The sequence below is a fragment of the Leuciscus leuciscus genome (genome assembly GCF_965113295.1).
Source record: "Leuciscus leuciscus genome assembly, chromosome: 20".
NCBI classification, from domain to species: Eukaryota; Metazoa; Chordata; class Actinopteri; order Cypriniformes; family Leuciscidae; genus Leuciscus; species Leuciscus leuciscus.
Genome location: NC_138744.1, coordinates 38,812,437 through 38,834,742, shown reverse-complemented (window position 1 = coordinate 38,834,742; position 22,306 = coordinate 38,812,437). Strand labels below are relative to the sequence as shown.

The 22,306-nt window shown below is 46.6% G+C and overlaps 1 protein-coding gene across 1 annotated transcript in view; it reads right to left on the bottom strand.

The window, feature by feature from the left end:
- vps13b (vacuolar protein sorting 13 homolog B) overlaps positions 1 to 22,306 on the bottom strand; it is a 168,592-nt gene that overhangs the window by 69,344 nt on the left and 76,942 nt on the right. Inside the window, 4 exon segments of the mRNA XM_082149467.1 lie at positions 1,403 to 1,460; positions 1,809 to 1,923; positions 7,962 to 8,130; positions 8,311 to 8,511. Coding sequence (XP_082005593.1) covers positions 1,403 to 1,460; positions 1,809 to 1,923; positions 7,962 to 8,130; positions 8,311 to 8,511 — 543 coding nt within the window.

Sequence of the window (22,306 nt, the reverse complement as noted above, 5' to 3'; positions counted from 1 at the left end):
AAACTGCCTTACGTGACATGAAATTGTTTTTATACAACTAAGTTTTAATTTGATTGCTGATTATTAAATCTAAAAATAAATAGCAATAAAAGTTTGGCTCTGTTGTTAACTTTAACCTTTAATATTACAGTAATGTACGGACACAGCATCGGTTGAGAGATTATTTTCCTTAAGGCGAGACACGGCAGGCAAAAACATTGTTTTGTTTTTTTCACTGGTCAATTTTTGAGATTTTGGGATATTTGTCTTCAATAGTATGTCTTCTTTCAGACTGTGGTGAAAAAAAGTCAGAAATACACATTTAGGTCTTTATTTTACTACATTTTATCTGTTTGCGTCTGTAGATTTCTCATAAATGCAACAAAAGTTGGCGTTGTAAATCCTCCCGCTGCTCCGCGATCTCTGTCTGCTCCCTGTCATCACACACACCGCTGGAAAGCTCTCTCTCCTGTACAATGCTGTCGGATCCAAATATGGTCATTTCCTTTATATCAGCAACCAATCGTGAAAGTAAAATGGGGGATTTAACTCTAAATGCGCAATCTCATTGGCTGATATAAATCTTTAAAGCCCGTTTTCTCAAAATGACTTTTCTCTCATACTCCAAGTCTGAAATCTCCACTTCAGTAGCACCGATATACACCAAACTTTCCAGTCTTGTACCTAGTTATATTATGAAGACATTTACAGAGGGATTTGTAAATATATTATTCCTAGCCTGATTTATATAACATTTTATTCCAAAAAACATGGCGAAAATAAATTTTTTAAGGCTATTGACAGTATATTCTGATTTACAGGATAACAAAAGTAGATATCCATAAATCCCTCGGTCATTTTTTTCCCATCTAATATGTGAACACAATGAAAAAATAATTTTGAACTTGGCTTTATCCAATACTCAGACATTAAATTACAGAAAACTTGTTATACATTTTTTCAACATTTCAACTGTTAGTTAAAAATGTTACCCTGTTCACCTGCTAGTTAAAAATGTTACCCTGTTCACCTGTTAGTTAAAAATGTTACCCTGTTCACCTGTAGTGTCTCGCCTTAAGAAATATTCCCAAATGAACCAGCAGTGCATCATGGGAGTGTTATCTGCGAGGACTGCATGTTTTTGGATCAGTGTGTGAGATGGAGATTGCTGTGTAATCATCTCTGATGTGGGACAGCGAGCAGCTGTGTGTGTGTGTGTGTGTGTGTGTGTGTGTGTGTGTGTGTGTGTGTGTGTGTGTGATCTCAGAGTAAAGCTGTGTGTGTGTGCAAGCTCAGGTTAAAGCTGCGTGTGTGTGTGAGCGAGCTCAGAGTAAAGCTGTGTGTGTGTGTGTTTTTGAGCGAGCTCAGAGTGAAGCTGTGTGTGTGTGAGATCAGGTTAAAGCACCGGCGCTGCAGGTCTCACCACAGGCGACTCCTTGCACTGCAGGATCACTCCGTCACAGAGCCAACCCTCAGCAGGCCTACAACACACACAACACACACACACACACACACAACACACACACACACTCTGGGTGAAGACACCGCTGGCACTGTACAGAGAGACGACTCGCTGATCCACACGCTTCTCTCTGCTCCCAAACACATCATAATACACCAGTGAGTGTGATTGTGTGTGTGTGTGTGTGTGTGTGTGTGTGTGTGTGTGTGTGTGTGAGTGAGTGAGTGAGAGTGTTTGTGTGAGTGTATGCGTGTGTGTGTGTGTGTGTGTGTGTGTGTGTGTGTGTGTGTGTGCGTGTGTGTGTGTGAGTGTGAGTGTGAGTGTGTGTGAGTGTGTGTGTGTGTGTGAGTGTGAGTGTTCCACTCACCTGCTTCTGTAGTGATCTATGTGGAAGCTTCCCACTTTACACTTCACCTTTGTATAAACGTCCTGAACATCCACAGATGCACTCAAGTCTTCCATCTCTGCCATCACACACAGCTCTGAAACACACACACACACACACACACACACACACACACACACACACACACAGAGGGCCCTATTTTAACGATCTGAAACGCAAGTATCAAGTGCAAAGCGCAAGTAACTTTGTGGGCGGGTCTTGGGCGCTGTTGCTATTATACCGGCGGGATAAATGACTCTTGCGCCCGACGCAAATCTAAAATGTGTTGGTCTGAAGTAGCTTCATTACTCATAGGTGTGGTTTGGGCGTAACGTGAAATAAACCAGAGCGTCATCTCACATTCCCTTTAAGAGCAGGCGCGCTTGTTCTAAAGCGGATTCCTATTATAACGGCGGATTTGCCAGGCGTGCGCCAGGAGCGGTTCACAGCCGAGGAGAGCGATGTTCTCGTCAGGGACATTGGGGATGGAGAAACACACCCAAATTAACTTCGGTTAAACAGGCGTATGATAATTTGGGTAAATGTGTAAGCTAGATGTATGCTTTTATAATAAACTGTCTATCTATCTATCTATCTATCTATCTATCGTAATAATGTATGATTTGCAAAAATTATAACTGCTGCGTCTGTGTGTAGATGAGAGAATCAAAGTGTATGCGCGTTGTGCACACGCTACATTGATTATGGCCCTTAAAATAGCATATGAATAACATGTGCAACGCGCCACTGACTTTAAACAGTTTTTTTTCGGCCAGTGGCGGAATTGTTTTCTAAACCTGCAAAATAGCATGAGGGAACGTTTGTGCCGGAACACACCTCCTCTTTGCGCTGAACCGCCCCCGGGAGCGCAAGTGTATTTCTTAGTTAACCGACGTGCGTCTGTGGAGGGAAAAGTCCGCTTTGCGTGGGTGCAAAATAGGAATGATACATGCGTCGGTGTACAAAGTAAATTGCGCTGGGTGCAAGATAGGGCCCAGAGTGTATTTACTGCATATGCACTGATGAGTCAGAACATTGTGATCAGTCACAGGTGAAGTGAATATCGTCGATCATCATTAGATGGTGAACAAACACTCTGAGAGCTGGACGAGGACGAGGGCCGTGAGAGAGCGGGACGATGACGAGGGGCGTGAGAGAGCGGGACGATGACGAGGGCCGTGAGAGAGCGGGCCGAGGCAGAGGGCCGTGAGAGAGCGGGCCGAGGACGAGGGCCGTGAGAGAGCGGGACGAGGCAGAGGGCCGTGAGAGAGCGGGACGAGGACGAGGGCCGTGAGAGAGCGGGACGAGGACGAGGGCCGTGAGAGAGCGGGACGAGGACGAGGGCCGTGAGAGAGCTGGACGAGGACGAGGGCCGTGAGAGAGCGGGACGAGGACGAGGGCCGTGAGAGAGCGGGACGAGGACGAGGGCCGTGAGAGAGCTGGACGAGGACGAGGGCCGTGAGAGAGCGGGGCGATGACGAGGGCCTTGAGAGAGCGGGACGAGAGAGCGGGATGAGGCAGAGGGCCGAGGCAGAGGGCCGTGAGAGAGCGGGACGAGGCAGAGGGCCGTGAGAGAGCGGGACGAGGACGAGGGCCGTGAGAGAGCTGGACGAGGACGAGGGCCGTGAGAGAGCTGGACGAGGACGAGGGCCGTGAGAGAGCGGGACGATGACGAGGGCCTTGAGAGAGCGGGCCGAGGCAGAGGGCCGTGAGAGAGCGGGCCGAGGACGAGGGCCGTGAGAGAGCGGGCCGAGGACGAGGGCCGTGAGAGAGCGGGCCGAGGCAGAGGGCCGTGAGAGAGCGGGCCGAGGACGAGGGCCGTGAGAGAGCGGGACGAGGCAGAGGCCCGTGAGAGAGCAGGACGAGGCCGAGGGCCGTGAGAGAGCGGGACGAGGACGAGGGCCGTGAGAGAGCGGGACGAGGACGAGGGCCGTGAGAAAGCTGGACGAGGACGAGGGCCGTGAGAGAGCGGGACGAGGACGAGGGCCGTGAGAGAGCGGGACGAGGCAGAGGGCCGTGAGAGAGCGGGACGAGGCAGAGGGCCGTGAGAGAGCGGGACGAGGCAGAGGGCCGTGAGAGAGCTGGACGAGGACGAGGGCCGTGAGAGAGCTGGACGAGGACGAGGGCCGTGAGAGAGCTGGACGAGGACGAGGGCCTTGAGAGAGCGGGCCGAGGCAGAGGGCCGTGAGAGAGCGGGCCGATGACGAGGGCCTTGAGAGAGCGGGCCGAGGCAGAGGGCCGTGAGAGAGCGGGCCGAGGACGAGGGCCGTGAGAGTGCGGGACGATGACGAGGGCCTTGAGAGAGCGGGCCGAGGCAGAGGGCCGTGAGAGAGCGGGCCGAGGACGAGGGCCGTGAGAGAGCGGGCCGAGGACGAGGGCCGTGAGAGAGCGGGCCGAGGCAGAGGGCCGTGAGAGAGCGGGACGAGGCCGAGGGCCGTGAGAGAGCGGGACGAGGACGAGGGCCGTGAGAGAGCGGGGACGAGGACAAGGGCCGTGAGAGAGCTGGATGTGGACGAGGGCCGTGAGAGAGCGGGACGATGACGAGGGCCTTGAGAGAGCGGGACGAGGCAGAGGGCCGTGAGAGAGCGGGACGAGGCAGAGGGCCGTGAGAGAGCGGGACGAGGCCGAGGGCCGTGAGAGAGCGGGACGGGGACGAGGACGAGGGCCGTGAGAGAGCGGGGACGAGGACAAGGGCCGTGAGAGAGCTGGATGAGGACGAGGGCCGTGAGAGAGCGGGACGATGACGAGGGCCTTGAGAGAGCGGGACGAGGCAGAGGGCCGTGAGAGAGCGGGACGAGGCAGAGGGCCGTGAGAGAGCGGGACGAGGACGAGGGCCGTGAGAGAGCGGGACGAGGCAGAGGGCCGTGAGAGAGCGGGACGAGGACGAGGGCCGTGAGAGAGCGGGACGAGGACGAGGGCCGTGAGAGAGCTGGACGAGGACGTGGGCCGTGAGAGAGCAGGGTGATGACGAGGGCCGTGAGAGAGCGGCGCGAGGACGAGGGCCGCAAGAGAGCGGGACGAGGCAGAGGGCCGTGAGAGAGCGGGACGAGGACGAGGGCCGTGAGAGAGCGGGACGAGGACGAGGGCCGTGAGAGAGCGGGACGAGGACGAGGGCCGTGAGAGAGCGGCGCGAGGACGAGGGCCGCGAGAGAGCGGGACGAGGCAGAGGGCCGTGAGAGAGCGGGACGATGACGAGGGCCGTGAGAGAGCGGGACCGCGAGAGAGCGGGCCGAGGACGAGGGCCGTGAGAGAGGCACGAGGCCTGTGACGTGATTGATAATGAGAGACTCCTGCGTGACGCACCGGTCTCGGATCTCTCACGGAGGAGCGGACGCATAAAGGAGGAGCGACGACAGTGGAGATCGAGAGAGGCCAGGCCTGGATTTTATTTGATGTTTATGTTTTATTTGATGTGACAGCAGTCATCAGTGAGGGGCTGCTGTCTTTTATTTTCGTTTTTGTATTTCCTGCCTCCTTCTTCCCACCATAACGAACTTCGTTACAATCTGAAATCAATATCTCTTATCTCCATAATTATTAATGTGGCGAAATGCTGTGTAATAAGTGTTATGACTGTATACCGTATCTTTTAAATTATGAAACTGCTCTCTCCGCGGAAGCTTTACGTTTAAAGAGCTAATAAAATATTTAAACTCAGATCAATATTCTGTGACTAATTATATACTTATGTGGCAAGTATCCTCGTATAAGCGGGTAATGTACATCTAGCCAGTTGTTCTTGCAGAATAAACCCCTTCAGGTGTGTGTGTGTGTGTGTGTGTGTGTCCGGAGGATCATTTCAGGTCTCTGTCACTCTCCGCTCGATCTGTGTGTGTGTGTGTGTGTGTGTGTGTGACCGGAGGATCGTGTCAGTTCTCTGTGTGTGTGTGTGTGTGTGTGTGTGTGTGTGTGTGTGACCGGAGGATAGTGTCAGTTCTCTGTGTGTGTGTGTGTGTGTGTGTGTGTGTGAGACCGGAGGATCATGTCAGGTCTCTGTCACTCTCCGCTCGATCTGTGTGTGTGTGTGTGTGTGTGTGTGTGTGTGTGTGTGTGTGTGTGTGTGTGACCGGAGGATCATGTCAGGTCTCTGTCACTCTCCGCTCGATCTGTGTGTGTGTGTGTGTGTGTGTGTGTGTGTGTGTGACCGGAGGATCGTGTCAGGTCTCTGTCAGTCTCCTCTTCTTCTGCTGTTGTGCAGCTGTGATCCCGAGGCCCAGCGGCTCAGAGCCACTTCCTGTTTCCTGTTCGGGGGGGCGATTTGTCCATTCAGCACCAAACAACCCGAGAAAACTAACAACAAACACCATCATCATCAGCGAGAGCTCAGAGTCCCTGAGGAGCGACTCTCACTGCACGCACTCAGATCTCGCTTTCCTTCCGCAGACCTTTCACTCTCTCTCTCAAACATCAGCAGCTGGAGCAGTGACGGGTCACATGGGTTTTTGAGACACTTCATATTCAGTGATATTATTGATCTGACTGCACTGACACTATCAGATGAGAACAGAACTTGATCTGAATAGTGACTCTCTCTTCTTCTGTAGAGCTGCTTCACTCCTGAATCTAAGTTTGTCTCATATTTGATGAAGTTTCATCAGTGATTCTCTTATTTTCCTGTTTTTTACATTAAAGCTGCTCTGAAACGATCTGTAGTGTATAAAGCGCTGTAGAAAAAAAGCTGAGCTGATGCTGTGAAGAGGATTATTAGAGATGAAGCTGTTGCTGTTCCAGCAGTTTTTGGTGATCTGACCCTGTGTGTGTGTTTGTGTGTGTGTGTGGTGATCTGACCCGAACACTAGTGTGAGACGCATCAGGAGGCGCATCTGAAACTTCTTCTCATGTTGATAGTCTGAACTGCAGGCTATGTGTGTGTGTGGTCAGTACCGTTGTTTCTGGCCGTGGTGTCACAGGAGAAGAGTGTGAGTGTGTGTGTTTGAGAGTGTTTGTGTGTGTGGTCAGTACCGTTGTTTCTGGCCACGGTGATCTGTCGCAGGAGAAGAGCTTGAGTGTGAGTGTGAGTGTATGAGTGTATGAGTGAGTGTGAGTGTGTGTGTGTGTGTGTGTGTGTGTGTGTGTGTGTGTGTGTGTGTGTGTGAGAGAATGAGTGTGTGTGGTCAGTACCGTTGTTTCTGGTCTTGGTGTCGCAGGAGAAGAGTTTGAGTGTGAGTGTGTGAGTGTGTGTGTGAGTGAGTGTGTGTTTGTGTGTGTTTGAGAGTGTTTGTGTGTGTGTGTGTGTGTGTGTGGTCAGTACCGTTGTTTCTGGCCACGGTGATCTGTCGAAGGAGAAGAGCTTGAGTGTGAGTGTGAGTGTATGAGTGAGTGTGTGTGTGTGTGAGTGAGTGTGTGTTTGTGTGTGTGTGTGTGTGTGTGTGTGTGTGTGTGTGTGAGTGAGTGTGTGTGGTCAGTACCGTTGTTTCTGGCCGTGGTGTCGCAGGAGAAGAGTTTGAGCGTGAGTGTGTGTGAGTGTGTGCATGTGCGTGTATGTGTGCGCGTGTGTGTGGGCAGTACCGTTGTTTCTGGTCTCGGTGTCGCAGGAGAAGAGTTTGAGTGTGAGTGTGTGTGAGTGAGTGTGTGTTTGTGTGTGTTTGAGAGTGTTTGTGTGTGTGTGTGTGGTCAGTACCGTTGTTTCTGGCCACGGTGATCTGTCGAAGGAGAAGAGCTTGAGTGTGAGTGTGAGTGTATGAGTGAGTGTGTGTGTGTGTGTGTGTGTGTGTGTGAGTGAGTGAGTGAGTGAGTGAGTGAGTGTGTGTGTGTGTGTGTGTGTGTGTGTGAGTGAGTGAGTGAGTGTGTGTGGTCAGTACCGTTGTTTCTGGCCGTGGTGTCGCAGGAGAAGAGTTTGAGCGTGAGTGTGTGTGAGTGTGTGTATGTGTGTGTATGTGTGCGTGTGTGTGTGGTCAGTACCGTTGTTTCTGGCCGCGGTGTCGCAGGAGAAGAGTTTGAGTGTGAGTGTGTGAGTGTGTGAGTGAGTGAGTGAGTGAGTGAGTGAGTGTGTGTGTGCGCGTGTGTGGTCAGTACCGTTGTTTCTGGCCGCGGTGTCGCAGGAGAAGAGTTTGAGTGTGAGTGAGTGAGTGAGTGAGTGTGAGTGTGTGTGTGTGTGTGTGTGTGTGTGTGTGTGTGTGTGTGTGTGGTCAGTACCGTTGTTTCTGGCCGCGGTGTCGCAGGAGAAGAGTTTGAGTGTGAGTTTCGGCAGCATCCACTGCATCCAGACGCTCAGTTTCCCGCTGGAGCCGCTGATGCTGCAGGTCTTCTGCTCGAGTGTCATGGTCTCACACACCACCGGCTCCTCTGTGTGTGTCGAATCCCCCTGAAACACACATCAACACTGAGTCCAGCAACACACAGATGCTGACAGAGAGAGAGAAAGAGAGAGAGAGAGAAAGAGAGAGAGAAAGAGAGAGAGAGAGAGAGAGAGAGAGAGAGAGAGAGAGACCCTGACCCTGAATCTATCTATCTATCTATCTATCTGGTGTGTGTGACCTCTGACCTCAGTTTGAGAGCCCAGGTCAGCTGACGGGCTGCAGGTGCTGGTGTCGGGGGGGACAGGTGAGGGTGAGGAGGGTCCAGCAGGGGGCGCTGAGGAGTCTGGGAAACCTGCAGACGACCTGTGTGTTCCTCTGCTCTGCATCCGCTCAAACGCAGTGAAGATCTGACTCCATCGACACCACAGACTGAACACCAGCTGAACCTGAGACACACACGAGACACACTCATGAGACACGCACCACCTGAACCTGAGACATTTTATTGCATTTTATTTATAGGCACCTTTCTTGACACTCAAGGTCACCCTACATCATCAAGACAATAATAATATTTAAGTAAAAACAATGAAATACAATACAATTAAAGACAATGCAGTTGTGGTCAGAGGGAGTAAGCTATTCTAAACAGATAGGTTTTGAGTTTGGATTTAAAATGTGATAGGGAATCAGTAGTACGGAGGTCCGGTGGAAGCGAGTTCCAGAGCTGAAGAGCAGAGCAGCTGAAAGCTCTGCTCCCCATAGTAACAAGGCGGACACGGGGAACAGTGAAATGGATGGAAGAAGAGGATCTGAGAGCGTGAGCGGGTGTGGGTATATGGAGGAGGTCAAAAAGATATGAAGAGGCGAGATTATGAATGACTTTAAAAGTGAGGAGAAGTATTTTATAGTTGATACGGTAAGTGATGGGGAGTCAATGGAGCTGTTGTAAGATGGGAGTGATGTGATGAATAGAGGGGGTACGAGTGGTAATACGAGCAGCTGAGTTTTGGACCAGTTGTAGTTTATGGAGGATTTTATGCGGGAGGCCCAACAAAAGGGAATTGCAGTAATCTAAACGAGAGGTGACTAAGCTGTGAACAAGAATGGCAGTGGAGTTAGGCGTGAGGAAAGGACGTAGACGGTTGATGTTTCGAAGATGCTAGTAAGCAGACCGGGGAACATTATTTACAAGAGAGGTAAAAGAGATGGTGCTATCGAAGATGAGACCCAGACTCTTAACCTGAGGGGAGGGGGAGATGAAGGAGCTATCAATGGGAATAGAAAAATGATGGAGTTTGTTTAATGTGAATCTTGTATCTATAAGAAGCAATTCTGTTTTATTGCTATTTAATCTGAGGAAGTTTAAAGTGAACCAGGATTTTGTGTCAAGAAGACAGTTAGTAAGGGAGGATGGTGGAAGTTTTGAATTAGGTTTGGTTGAGAGACAGAGCTGGGTGTCTTTTGCGTAGCAATGGAAGTGAATCTGATATTTACGGAAGATGTAACGAACGGGAAGAAGATAAATAATGAACAGCAGGGGCCCCAGGACGGAGCCCAGAGGCACTCCTGTGATGACAGGGACCGAATGGGAGGTGAATGATTTTAACTGAATGAACTGAGTGTGGCCTGAGAGATATGTTTAAAACCAGATAAGAGGTGTGTTAGTGATACCAATAGAGAGTCTGTCTAGAACGATGGTGTGTGAAATTGTATCGAAGGCCGCACTCAAATCAAGCAGAAGGAAAATGGATAGTAAACCTGAGTCAGCCACTAGGAGAAGGTTGTTAGTGATTTTAAGGAGTGCTGTTTCTGTGCTATGAAGAGGACGGAAACCAGACTGGAATTGTTCATATAGATTATTACAGGAGAGATGAGAATGGTGTTGAGCAGCAACTATTTTTTTCAAGGATTTTGGAGATGAATGGAAGATTTGAAATAGGACAAAAATTATTGAGTTACAGAAGCTGTTTTAAGAGAGGAAGGAACAATTCCAGTGGTAAGAGAAGAGTGAATGATGTCTGTAATTAGAGGGGACAGAAAAGGGACAGAGGCCTTTACAAGAACAGTAGGAAGGGGTCTTATCTGCAGGTTGAAGATTTGGATTTTTGAATGAGTTCGGAAATTTTATTTACTGAGGGTAAGGTAAATGCTGAGAGTAAATGGGTGGGAGCAAATTAAACTGAGACAGGTGAGTTAGGAGCAGAAGTAAACATAAGTTGCTGGTGGATGTGTTCAATTTTTAAAGAGAAAAATTATAATATAGTATTACAAAAATCAGAAGAGTACAAGTGAGGAGGAAGTGGATACAGAGGTGTTGTGAAGTTTGTAATGAGGGAAAAAAGGGCCTTTGAATTTTCTTCACTTTAACTGATTAAACAACAATAGTATGTGAATTTAGCTTTAGAAATACAATCTTTGTAAAGAAGAATGTGGTTTGAATACATGTCCTTGTGCACAGTGAGACTGGTTTCCCTGTAAAGTCTTTCAAGTTGTAGTCATTTTGTTTTTAATTTTCTAAGAGTGGGAGTAAACCAAGGTGTAGAGAGAGTAAATGAGACAGTCCTGGTTTTGAGAGGAGCAAAGTTATTAAGGAGGTTATGAAGGTTATTGTTGTAGTGAGAGAGCAGTTCATCCGGGGTAGAGAAACTGTCGGCACTGGCAAGGCTAGTGATGCTAGAGGATAAATTGTCCAAGTTGATATCCTTAATATTTCGGAATGTTCTAGTAAAGATTAAAACTGAATGAGAGCAGCAAATGTCAGAAAAAGGGAAATAATCTGCTTTACAGTTAACAGGTGTAACACCTGAACAGCAGATTAAATCCAAAATATGTCCTTTAATGTGTGTGGGAAAGATTATATATAATTTACGCGGCAGCAAGGTCAATAATAAAATCCTTGTTGGGCTTTGGTGAGCGGTACAAAGTAGCAACAATGGTGGGAGTAGGTCCAGAAAGCTGACATACAGTAGCCTCAAATGAGTGACACACAGGAGCGTTGACAGGCGTATCCTCCACTTCTCACAGTAAATTATCGCTTAACTTCCTGCTAAATCACAATAAATGAAACACTTGTAGAAAGAGCCATTTGACGTCAATCGTCCGGCGTCACGTGACTCTACAGCGCTTCCTAACGACTCCAGAAGATCATCATCAGCTCATCCTCTCAGTTCATGATCATCAGACCTTCATGAGCAGATCACTGTCATCAAATGCTGGACGCCTGAACGCCACGGTAAATAAACTCCAATCAGTTCAAACACAGCGGCTGATTCTAACTAGTTCCACCAGTGTGAACAGAAAACATGATCAGCATCTGTGTTTGTGAGGAGCGGCTCATCACAAACTCATCGCTGGAGTTCAGCTGGATTCACACAAATAACCACTGAAACCACTGAAAACACACACAAACACACACACTCACGATGGAGGGTCTCTGTCTATCCTCTCGCCAATATTTCAGACATTATTTTACATTATTTACACAAAAGCCCAGCAGTTTTGTAGACTGATCCAGAGACCAAGTGAGACAGACAGACAGACAGTGAGAAAGACATACAGAGAGTGAGACAGACAGACAGAGAGTGAGACATATATATATCGTGAGACAGACAGACAGACAGAGAGAGAGACAGTGAGAAAGACAGACAGAGAGTGAGTGAGACAGACAGACAGTGAGACAGACAGACAGTGATACAGACAGACAGACAGACAGTGAGAGAGACAGACAGACAGTGAGAAAGACAGTGAGAAAGACAGACAGACAGTGAGACAGACAGACAGTGAGACAGACAGACAGACAGACAGACAGACAGACAGACAGTGAGAGAGACAGTGAGAAAGACAGACAGAGAGTGAGTGAGTGAGACAGACAGACAGTGAGACAGACAGACAGTGAGAGAGACAGTGAGAAAGACAGACAGACAGTGAGACAGACAGACAGACAGACAGACAGACAGACAGTGAGAGAGACAGTGAGAAAGACAGACAGGCAAACAGTGAGAGAGACAGACAGACAGACAGACAGTGAGACAGACAGACAGACAGACAGTGAGAGAGACAGACAGACAGTGAGAGAGACAGTGAGAAAGACAGACGGACAGTGAGACAGACAGACAGACAGACAGACAGACAGACAGAGAGACAGTGAGAAAGACAGACAGGCAAACAGTGAGAGAGACAGACAGACAGACAGACAGACAGTGACACAGACAGACAGACAGACAGACAGTGAGAGAGACAGTGAAACAGACAGTGAGAAAGACAGACAGACAGTGAGAAAAACAGACAGACAGACAGACAGTGAGAAAGACAGACAGACAGACAGTGAGACAGACATACAGTGAGAAAAACAGACAGACAAACAGTGATGCAGACAGACAAACAGTGATGCAGACAGACAGACAGACAGTGAGACAGACAGACAGACAGACAGTGAGACAGACAGTGAGAAAGACAGACAGACAAACAGTGATGCAGACAGACAGACAGTGAGACAGACAGACAGTGAGACAGACATACAGTGAGAAAGACAGACAGACAAACAGTGATGCAGACAGACAAACAGTGATGCAGACAGACAGTGAGAAAGACAGAGACAGACAGAGAGTGAGACAGACAGACAGACAGTGAGACAGACAGAGTGAGACAGACTGAGAGTGAGACAGACAGGCAGACAGAGAGTGAGACAGACTGAGAGTGTGACAGACAGGCAGACTGAGAGTGGGACAGACTGAGAGTGAGACAGAGAGGCAGAGAGACCGACAGAGAGACAGACAGTCAGACAGACAGACAGACAGACAGACAGTGAGACTGACAGACAGTGAGACAGTGAGAAAGACAGCGAGAAAGACAATGAGACAGACAGACAGTGAGACAGACAGTGAGAAAGACAGATAGACAAACAGTGAGACAGACAGACAGACAGTGAGACAGACAGAGAGACAGACAGACAGAGAGTGAGACAGACATACAGACAGAATGAGACAGACATAGTGAGAGACAGACAGTCAGACAGAGAGTGAGACAGACAGGCAGACAGACAGACAGAAAGAGAGACAGACAGACAGACAGTGAGTGAGACAGATATACAGTGAGACAGACATACAGACAGAATGAGACAGACAGACAGTCAGAGACAGACAGTCAGACAGAGAGTGAGACAGACAGGCAAACGACAGAAAGAGACAGACAGACAGACAGACAGACAGAGAGTGAGACAGACAGACAGACAGACAGACAGACAGTGAGAGACAGACAGTAAGACAGACAGTAAGACAGAGTGAGACAGACTGAGAGTGAGACAGACAGGCAGAGAGACAGAAAGAGAGACAGGCAGACAGACAGAGAGTGAGACAGATATACAGTGAGACAGACAGACAGACAGAGAGTGAGACAGACAGACAGACAGACAGAGAGAGACAGACAGTAAGACAGACAGACAGTGAGAGACAGACAGACAGTGAGAGACAGACAGACGGTAAGACAGACAGTCAGACAGACAGACAGTGAGAGACAGACAGACAGACAGAGACAGACAGACAGACAGACAGTGAGAGACAGATAGACAGACAGTGAGAGACAGACAGACAGACAGACAGACAGACAGACAGTGAGAGACAAACACAGACAGTGAGAGACAGACAGACCGTGAGACAGACAGACAGACAGACAGACAGTGAGACAGACAGACACAGACAGACAGAAAGTGAGACAGACAGACAGAGAGAGACAGACAGACAGACAGACAGTGAGACAGACAGACAGAGACAGACAGACAGTGAGACAGACAGACAGACAGACAGACAGACAGTGAGACAGACAGACAGACAGACAGACAGTGAGAAAGACATACAGACAGTGAGACAGACATACAGTGAGAAAGACAGACAGACAAACAGTGATGCAGACAGACAAACAGTGATGCAGACAGACAATCAGACAGACAGTGAGACAGACAGACAGACAGAGAGACAGACAGTGAGAAAGACAGACAGAGAGTGAGACAGACAGACAGTGAGACAGACATACAGTGAGAAAGACAGACAGTGAGACAGACAGACAGACAGTGAGAAAGACAGAGACAGACAAACAGTGAGACAGACAGACAGACAGACAGACAGACAGACAGTGAGAGACAAACACAGACAGTGAGAGACAGACAGACCGTGAGACAGACAGACAGACAGTGAGACAGACAGACACAGACAGACAGAAAGTGAGACAGACAGACAGAGAGAGACAGACAGACAGACAGACAGTGAGACAGACAGACAGAGACAGACAGACAGTGAGACAGACAGACAGACAGACAGACAGACAGTGAGACAGACAGACAGACAGACAGACAGACAGACAGACAGTGAGAAAGACAGACAGACAGTGAGACAGACATACAGTGAGAAAGACAGACAGACAAACAGTGATGCAGACAGACAAACAGTGATGCAGACAGACAGAGAGACAGACAGTGAGACAGACAGACAGACAGAGAGACAGACAGTGAGAAAGACAGACAGAGAGTGAGACAGACAGACAGTGAGACAGACATACAGTGAGAAAGACAGACAGTGAGACAGACAGACAGACAGTGAGAAAGACAGAGACAGACAAACAGTGAGACAGACAGACAGACAGACAGACAGTGAGACAGACAGACAGAGACAGACAGGCAGACAGTCAGACAGAGAGTGAGACAGACTGAGAGTGAGACAGACAGGCAGACTGAGAGTGAGAGTGAGACAGACTGAGAGTGAGGCAGAGAGACCGACAGAGAGACAGACAGTCAGACAGACAGACAGACAGACAGTGAGACTGACAGACAGTGAGACAGTGAGAAAGACAGCGAGAAAGACAATGAGACAGACAGACAGTGAGACAGACAGTGAGAAAGACAGATAGACAAACAGTGAGACAGACAGACAGTGAGACAGACAGAGAGACAGACAGAGAGTGAGACAGACATACAGTGAGACAGACATACAGACAGAGAATGAGACAGACATAGTGAGAGACAGACAGTCAGACAGAGAGTGAGACAGACAGGCAGACAGACAGAAAGAGAGACAGACAGACAGACAGAGAGTGAGACAGATATACAGTGAGACAGACATACAGACAGAATGAGACAGACAGACAGTCAGAGACAGACAGTCAGACAGAGAGTGAGACAGACAGGGAAACGACAGAAAGAGAGACAGACAGACAGACAGACAGACAGACAGAGAGTGAGTGAGACAGACAGACAGACAGACAGACAGTGAGAGACAGACAGTAACACTGCAAAAAATGCTTTTCTTACTTAGTATTTTTGTTTTGTTTCCAGTCCAAATATCTAAAAATTCTTAAATCAAGAAGCATTTACTAGAGAAGTAAAATGACATAAGAAATTCTATTTTGTTTTAAGGTAAAAAGAAAGTACTTTAAGTAATTTTGGCTTAAAACAAGCAAAATTATCTGCCAATGGGGTAAGCAAAAAAATCTGAATAAGAATGGAAAACAAGAAAAAAAATCTGAATTCGAAAAAAAAACAAGATTTTTTTGCTTACCCCATTGGCAGATAATTTTGCTTGTTTTAAACAAAAATTACTTAAAGTACTTACTTTTTACCTTAAAACAAAATAGAATTTCTTATGTCATTTTACTTCTCTAGTAAATGCTTCTTGATTTAAGAATTTTTAGATATTTGGACTGGAAACAAAACAAAAATACTAACTAAGAAAGCATTTTTTGCAGTGAAGACAGAGAGTGAGACAGACTGAGAGTGAGACAGACAGGCAGACAGACAGAAAGAGAGACAGGCAGACAGACAGAGAGTGAGACAGATATACAGTGAGACAGACAGAGAGACAGACAGAGAGACAGACAGACAGACAGACAGACAGACAGAGACAGACAGTAAGACAGACAGACAGTGAGAGACAGACAGACAGTGAGAGACAGACAGACGGTAAGACAGAGACAGACAGACAGTGAGAGACAGACAGACAGACAGACAGAGACAGACAGACAGTGACAGACAGACAGACAGACAGACAGACAGACAGACAGTGAGAGACAGACAGACAGTAAGAGACAGACAGACAGACAGTGAGAGACAGATAGACAGACAGTGAGAGACAGACAGACAGACAGACAGTGAGAGACAAACAGACAGACAGTGAGAGACAGACAGACAGACAGACAGTGAGACAGACAGACAGACAGTGAGACAGACAGACAGAGACAGACAGAAAGTGAGACAGACAGACAGACAGTGAGAGACAGACAGACAGACAGACAGACAGACAGACAGTGAGACAGACAGACAGAGACAGACAGACAGACAGACAGTGAGACAGACAGACAGACAGACAGACAGTGAGAGACAGATAGACAGACAGACAGTGAGACAATCAGACAGACAGACAGTGAGAGACAGACAGTGAGAGACAGACAGACAGAGACAGACAGTGAGAGACAGACAGACAGACAGTGAGAGACAGAGAGACAGACAGACAGACAGACAGACAGACAGAGACAGAGACAGACAGACAGTGAGACAGTCAGACAGACAGACAGTGAGAGACAGACAGACAGTGAGAGACAGACAGACAGTGAGAGACAGTCAGACAGACAGACAGACAGACAGACAGTGAGACAGTCAGACAGACAGACAGTGAGATGTCGGTAACTCATGGTAACTGAACAGATTCAGTATCTCCACATAATCACAAACAAGCGAATAATTTTTTCCTCCTGTCGGTTTTTCCTTCATCTCGCTGCAGCTCTGCTTCTGCTTCTGCTGTTTGTTTTTGGCAGCTATTATTTAACACACGTTTCCTTTCCACCACATTCCCCTCACAGCCAATCAGCACACAGCAATCAGCGGCAGCAGATCTGAGCTCAGACACGTCAACATTCATCTCACACGGACTCCATACGAGAGCAGACGCATATTCAAACAAACAGTCTGGATCAAGTGTGTGTGTGTGTGCAGATCGTCAACAGAAGGACTCTCATGTTTCCACTGGTGACAGTAAATATGGCTGTAAGGGTGCGATTCACAACGAATAGTCGAACCGTCACTCGGTCACTTCTGCTGCCACTGAACATCTACACTAATCCTCTACATCCAATCTTTACAGTCACCATGAAATCAAAACTGACAATTCTTGTTGTTGTTTTTTTTTAATGGAATATTGCAGTATTTATTCTAAATTATTATTTATCATTATTACACGGCTCTGTGGAATACTTGATTCTGATTGGTCAGTCACTCCATCCAGCGGTATATTATTCCCAAATAACAGCCGCTGAGAATTGAAACACAGGCTCATCTGTGTCACTGAAGTCAGCAGCGCTATACACTCGCTAGGAATGGTTTTTCTCGTGGAGGTTTTGCATTTGGTGAGCTAATAAAATATTAAAACTGTGTAGTTATTTAATTATGCCATCCAGTATCTTGTTTCATACAAACGCAGCGGCGGCCATTTTGTGACTATTGTTTTGTTCACTATAGGATTATAAAATTCAAAGATTATAAGGTTCAATCTGAAATCAATATCTCTTATCTCCATAATTATTAATGTGGTGAAACGCTGTGTAATAAGTGGTATGACTGTATACCGTATCTCTTAAATGTCCATCTAGTTTGAACTCGCCGCTGAAACTGCTCTCTCCGCGAAGCTTTGCATTTAAAGGGTAACTAAACCCTAAACCAACTTTTTTTAGTAAATGATCTGTAAGACTGGGGCTTTATTAGTGCTGTTCATTGATTCGAGTAACTTCTTTGACATTTGGGTATAAAGTGTTTTAATTCTACAATATGTGGTGTAAAAACGTCTGAGTGCTGCCCTCTTCAGGTTGAACGGTGGCTACTGCAGTTGAATTTTCCTATTGGATGTTTGCGGTACTGCGTGACGTAAGCGGTACTACGTGACGTAAGCAGGTTCCAGCTCACCACGCCCTCCCTTGGTATGAGCAGAGAATGTCCAGAGCCCGTCTACGGAGAGCCTGTCCACTCCCTACTAATCCCTATTGTACCGAATTTTGGTTGTAGTACCACCAGAGTTCCACTGGGGGCGCTTGCCATGAGTGCAAAATGAATGGGAGTCAATGGGGCTAGACGGCTAAATTTGTCTCTTTCACCCGATTGCCGTTGAGAAATCTCAGATGTGATTGTAGATTTTGCAAGTTCAACATGGGTTTTAGGTCGAAAGTTGAATGAACGAGTACTTATGTCGTTTTGATTTCTTACAGGTTGAGTTGTTGTTGCCCATAACACGCTAGCATTCTGCTAATGACGTCAGCATTCTGACGTCACTGACATTTTGAAAGACTTTTTTAAAGCAAATAAGTGACTCTAAAAAATCTAACACCCAGCAATGTGTAATTTCTTTGCATCTCCTTTCGAATACAACATTCAAATTACTAGACAAAAAATTATATCCTGAGAAAAGTGGATTTTGAGGGGTATACCGCCATTGACCTCCATTCATTCTGCACTCGTCCTGTGAGCGCCCTCATATGGAATCAGAGTGGAACTGCAACCAGTTCAAAAGCCGGAAGTGTAGTGAGAGTGAAACTTCTCGCCATATTAGACATTCTCTGGAATGGGAGTGGGCAGGCTCTCCGTAGACGGGCTCTGGTATGAGCTAGCGTAGATTTATCTGTATTTAGTACAGTGGTCAGGAGGGTACGTAGGTGTAGTGTTGCTGGTTGACTGCATAGCTTTCCAGCAGACTTGGAAATTAGGTGCCAGTGGTTGCATGCACTTGGAAGACCGTGAGTGTGAAACCTGCATTTTACGCGGGATTGCTTCTCCAACGCAATAGAGGTGGACATGGGCTTCTCCACACAGCTCGCGCTGAACAGCGACGCAGTGCCGAATGCTGCTCCTCCTGCATGGACTCCACCACCGCAGCGGCGTCTTGATGTGAGTGATCATATATATTTTAACCACAATTTATGGTTAGGCTAAAGTTAATCCTCTGGGGTCGACAAACGCGCCGGCGCATTTTGCTGGATTTTTTCACATAGCGGCAAAATATGAATATGCCTACAGAGAGCGCGCGCTATTGACATCAACTCGATAAAACTCATCAGATGCGTGTACTTTACGTCGTCTTGCGACCCTGTGAGTCACTCTCCATTTTAATGTAGAGACCTAGGAAAAATGTTTTGGGTTTTCTAAATGTATACGTGTCATTTCATTTCTTTATAAATAAGATAATTTAATTATTTGTAGTTGGGCCTGAAATTGTATTCATACGCAAACAAAGTGTTGATGGACTTAGTTTTTTTTCTCTCTCATGTTCATATGAGACATGTTTATAAAAGTTTTTTCCAAATATGTGTGTAAATGAAAACAAATCATAAATGGTTGCATTTAATTGTGTTTTCTGAGAGCGTCAGTCTGACGATGAGAACTGTCAAGTCAAGTCAAGTCAAGTTTATTTGTATAGCGCTTTTCACAATACAGATTGTATCAAAGCAGCTTCACAGTATTAAATTAAAATAATACAACAAAGTTTGTTTCAAGAGGAATTTATTGATTGATAAAATTAAATTAAATATCCCCAAAATATCCCCAACTGAGCAAGCCAAAGGCAACAGTGGCAAGGAACCGAAAAACTTCATCAAGTGACCTAATGGTGTCCTAAAACTCCATCAGGTGACCTAATGGAGAAAAAAAAACCTTGGGAGAACCCAGGCTCAGTCGGGTGCCAGTTCTCCTCTGGCATTTATGAGCTAGAGGCCGGATTGTAGTTTGAACTGTAGGATTATATGAATGCCTGGCTGAAGAGATGCGACTTTAATCTAGTTTTAAACTGGGAGAGCGAGTCTGAGCAACGAACAGTATCAGGAAGACTATTCCAGAGTTTTGGAGCCAAATGCTAGAATGCTCTCCCTCCTTTGGTGGTTCTGGATATCCTAGGTATGACCAAAAGCCTTGAATTTAGTGATCTTAAAGAGCGCGATGGATTATAGGGTGATAGAAGATCCGTTAAATAGACTGGAGCTAAGCCGTTTAGGGCTTTATAGGTCAGTAGCAATACCTTGTAATTAATACGGAACTTTATAGGTAACCAATGCAGTGATGATAAAATCGGTGTTATATGATCATATTTTCTTGATCTAGTAAGAACTCTAGCGGCGGCATTTTGGACTAACTGTAGCTTGTTTATTGAGGATGCAGGACAACCAGCTAGTAAAGCATTACAGTAATCCAGTCTCGAGGTCATGAATGCATGAACTAACTTTTCTGCATCAGAAACTGATAGCATATTACGTAGCTTAGCAATGTTTCTAAGGTGGAAAAATGCTGTTTTTGTAACATATGAACAACAACTGTGTAACAACAACTGTGTACTTTGACCCCTGAAAAAGGTCGAGGTGCAGGGGATGAGAGAGGAAATGCAGTTGTTTTTTTTTTGCTCTCTCTCTCTCGCGGATGAGTGGCAGTTCGGCTGACAGCTGAGAGAAATCAATGTTCACGGACATTTTTGAGTGCCGTTTGGTGATGAAAGTTTGCGCGAGAGATTGGTGTGAACTGTGAAAGTGTCACAAATCAGTTTGCAGCACGGAAAAACGAACATTTTGAGAGAGTTCGGTGAGAGACTGTGCATTTCCGTTTCGCGTGAGGAGGAGATCTAGCACGAGGAGCGCACGTGAGAGATTCCGTGTTATTTTCTATCTTTACGTTGATTTATTTTATTAGTTTTAGATTGTGAAATCACCCGGAAGAATATTCCCGAGTTTAATTTCTTGAGTGCAGTAGCCTATTGCAGTTTAAGTTATAATAAGTCGTTTGAAATCCGGAAGAAAATACCCGTGTTTTATTTGGTTAATTTGGGGAATAAGATCTGCAGTGGTCTATCTAGTTGAGAGTGCACGTTAAGTGTGTGTTTATTTTTCTTTAACACTGAGAGATCGTCGAAATCGGGAGATCTATATTGATTTTCGCGGTTGCATCTAACCAGTTCAAGAAGGGAGGAGTTCATTGAGATCCACTCAAGCGTCGTTGTGGGATGTGTCATCATGGATGCTGTTTATCATCTGGGCGAGGAGTAAGGATTCGAGGTTACTATTCTACAACTGGAATTCTTGTTGTCCTGATTCGTGAGTAGGCCTACTCTGGTTTTGCATCAAAGAGCTCCAACTAGCGCGCCGTCTGTGTACTGAAAATCCCAGCTGGGTAAATTTTGAGTATTACATTGACATTTTATTTTATTTTTTTGGGGGTTATGTTGATTCATTGTTGTGACTCTGTAAATTGAATTATTTGGTAATTCAAAGAGAAACAAAAGAGAAAAGAGTTCCGGAGAAGAATAAATAGGCCTACATGTTTATTGATCTGCCATAATTTTGTGTGATTTCCTGTGGAAAGAATTGATTTGTTAATAGGTTTTTTTTTATCTAAAGGTAACTCAGTAGTGGTTTATCTATTTATTATTTTCAGAAAAAGAAGAAACATAAATCTGACAATCTGGGTTATAGTTGTACTGTGACTGAAGAGAATGTGCCTTTACCGGGGTAGTGGGTAAATTCAAGATCCCCTAGATAGATTTCTAACTTGTGAGCCATAAGATTCTACCCGGCGGGAGGGCTACATTAGAGAGTCTGACAGCAGGTCTCAGGTGCACGCCCCCCCGCTCACGGTTCGTCCCCTCTATCTCCGCTGGGGTCTGCCCACTTTTCTAGCATTTTTCAAATATTGCCAGTGGGTGGAGTCAGGCTCTGACCAGGGGTTTAGTTACCCTTTAAAGACCTAATAAAATATTTCATCTCAGATCAATATTTCATGTCTAATTATTTACTTATGTGGAGAGTATCCGTGTAATAAGAGGATAATGTACATCCAGCCGGTTGTTCTTGCAGAATAAACCCCTTCAAGTGTGTGTGTATGTGTGTGTGTGATCTCAGAATAAACTGATCTCAGGTGTTCTTCCCCTGTACACCTGTGTTCTGCACCTGTACACCAGTGTTCTGCACCTGTACACATGTGTTCTGCCCCGTACACCTGTGTTCTGCACATGTACACCTGTGTTCTGCCCCTGTACACCTGTGTTCTGCCCCGTACACCTGTGTTCTGCACCTGTACACCAGTGTTCTGCACCTGTACACCAGTGTTCTGCACCTGTACACCTGTGTTCTGCACATGTACACCTGTGTTCTGCACCTGTACACATGTGTTCTGCACATGTACACCTGTGTTCTGCACCTGTACACATGTGTTCTGCACATGTACACCTGTGTTCT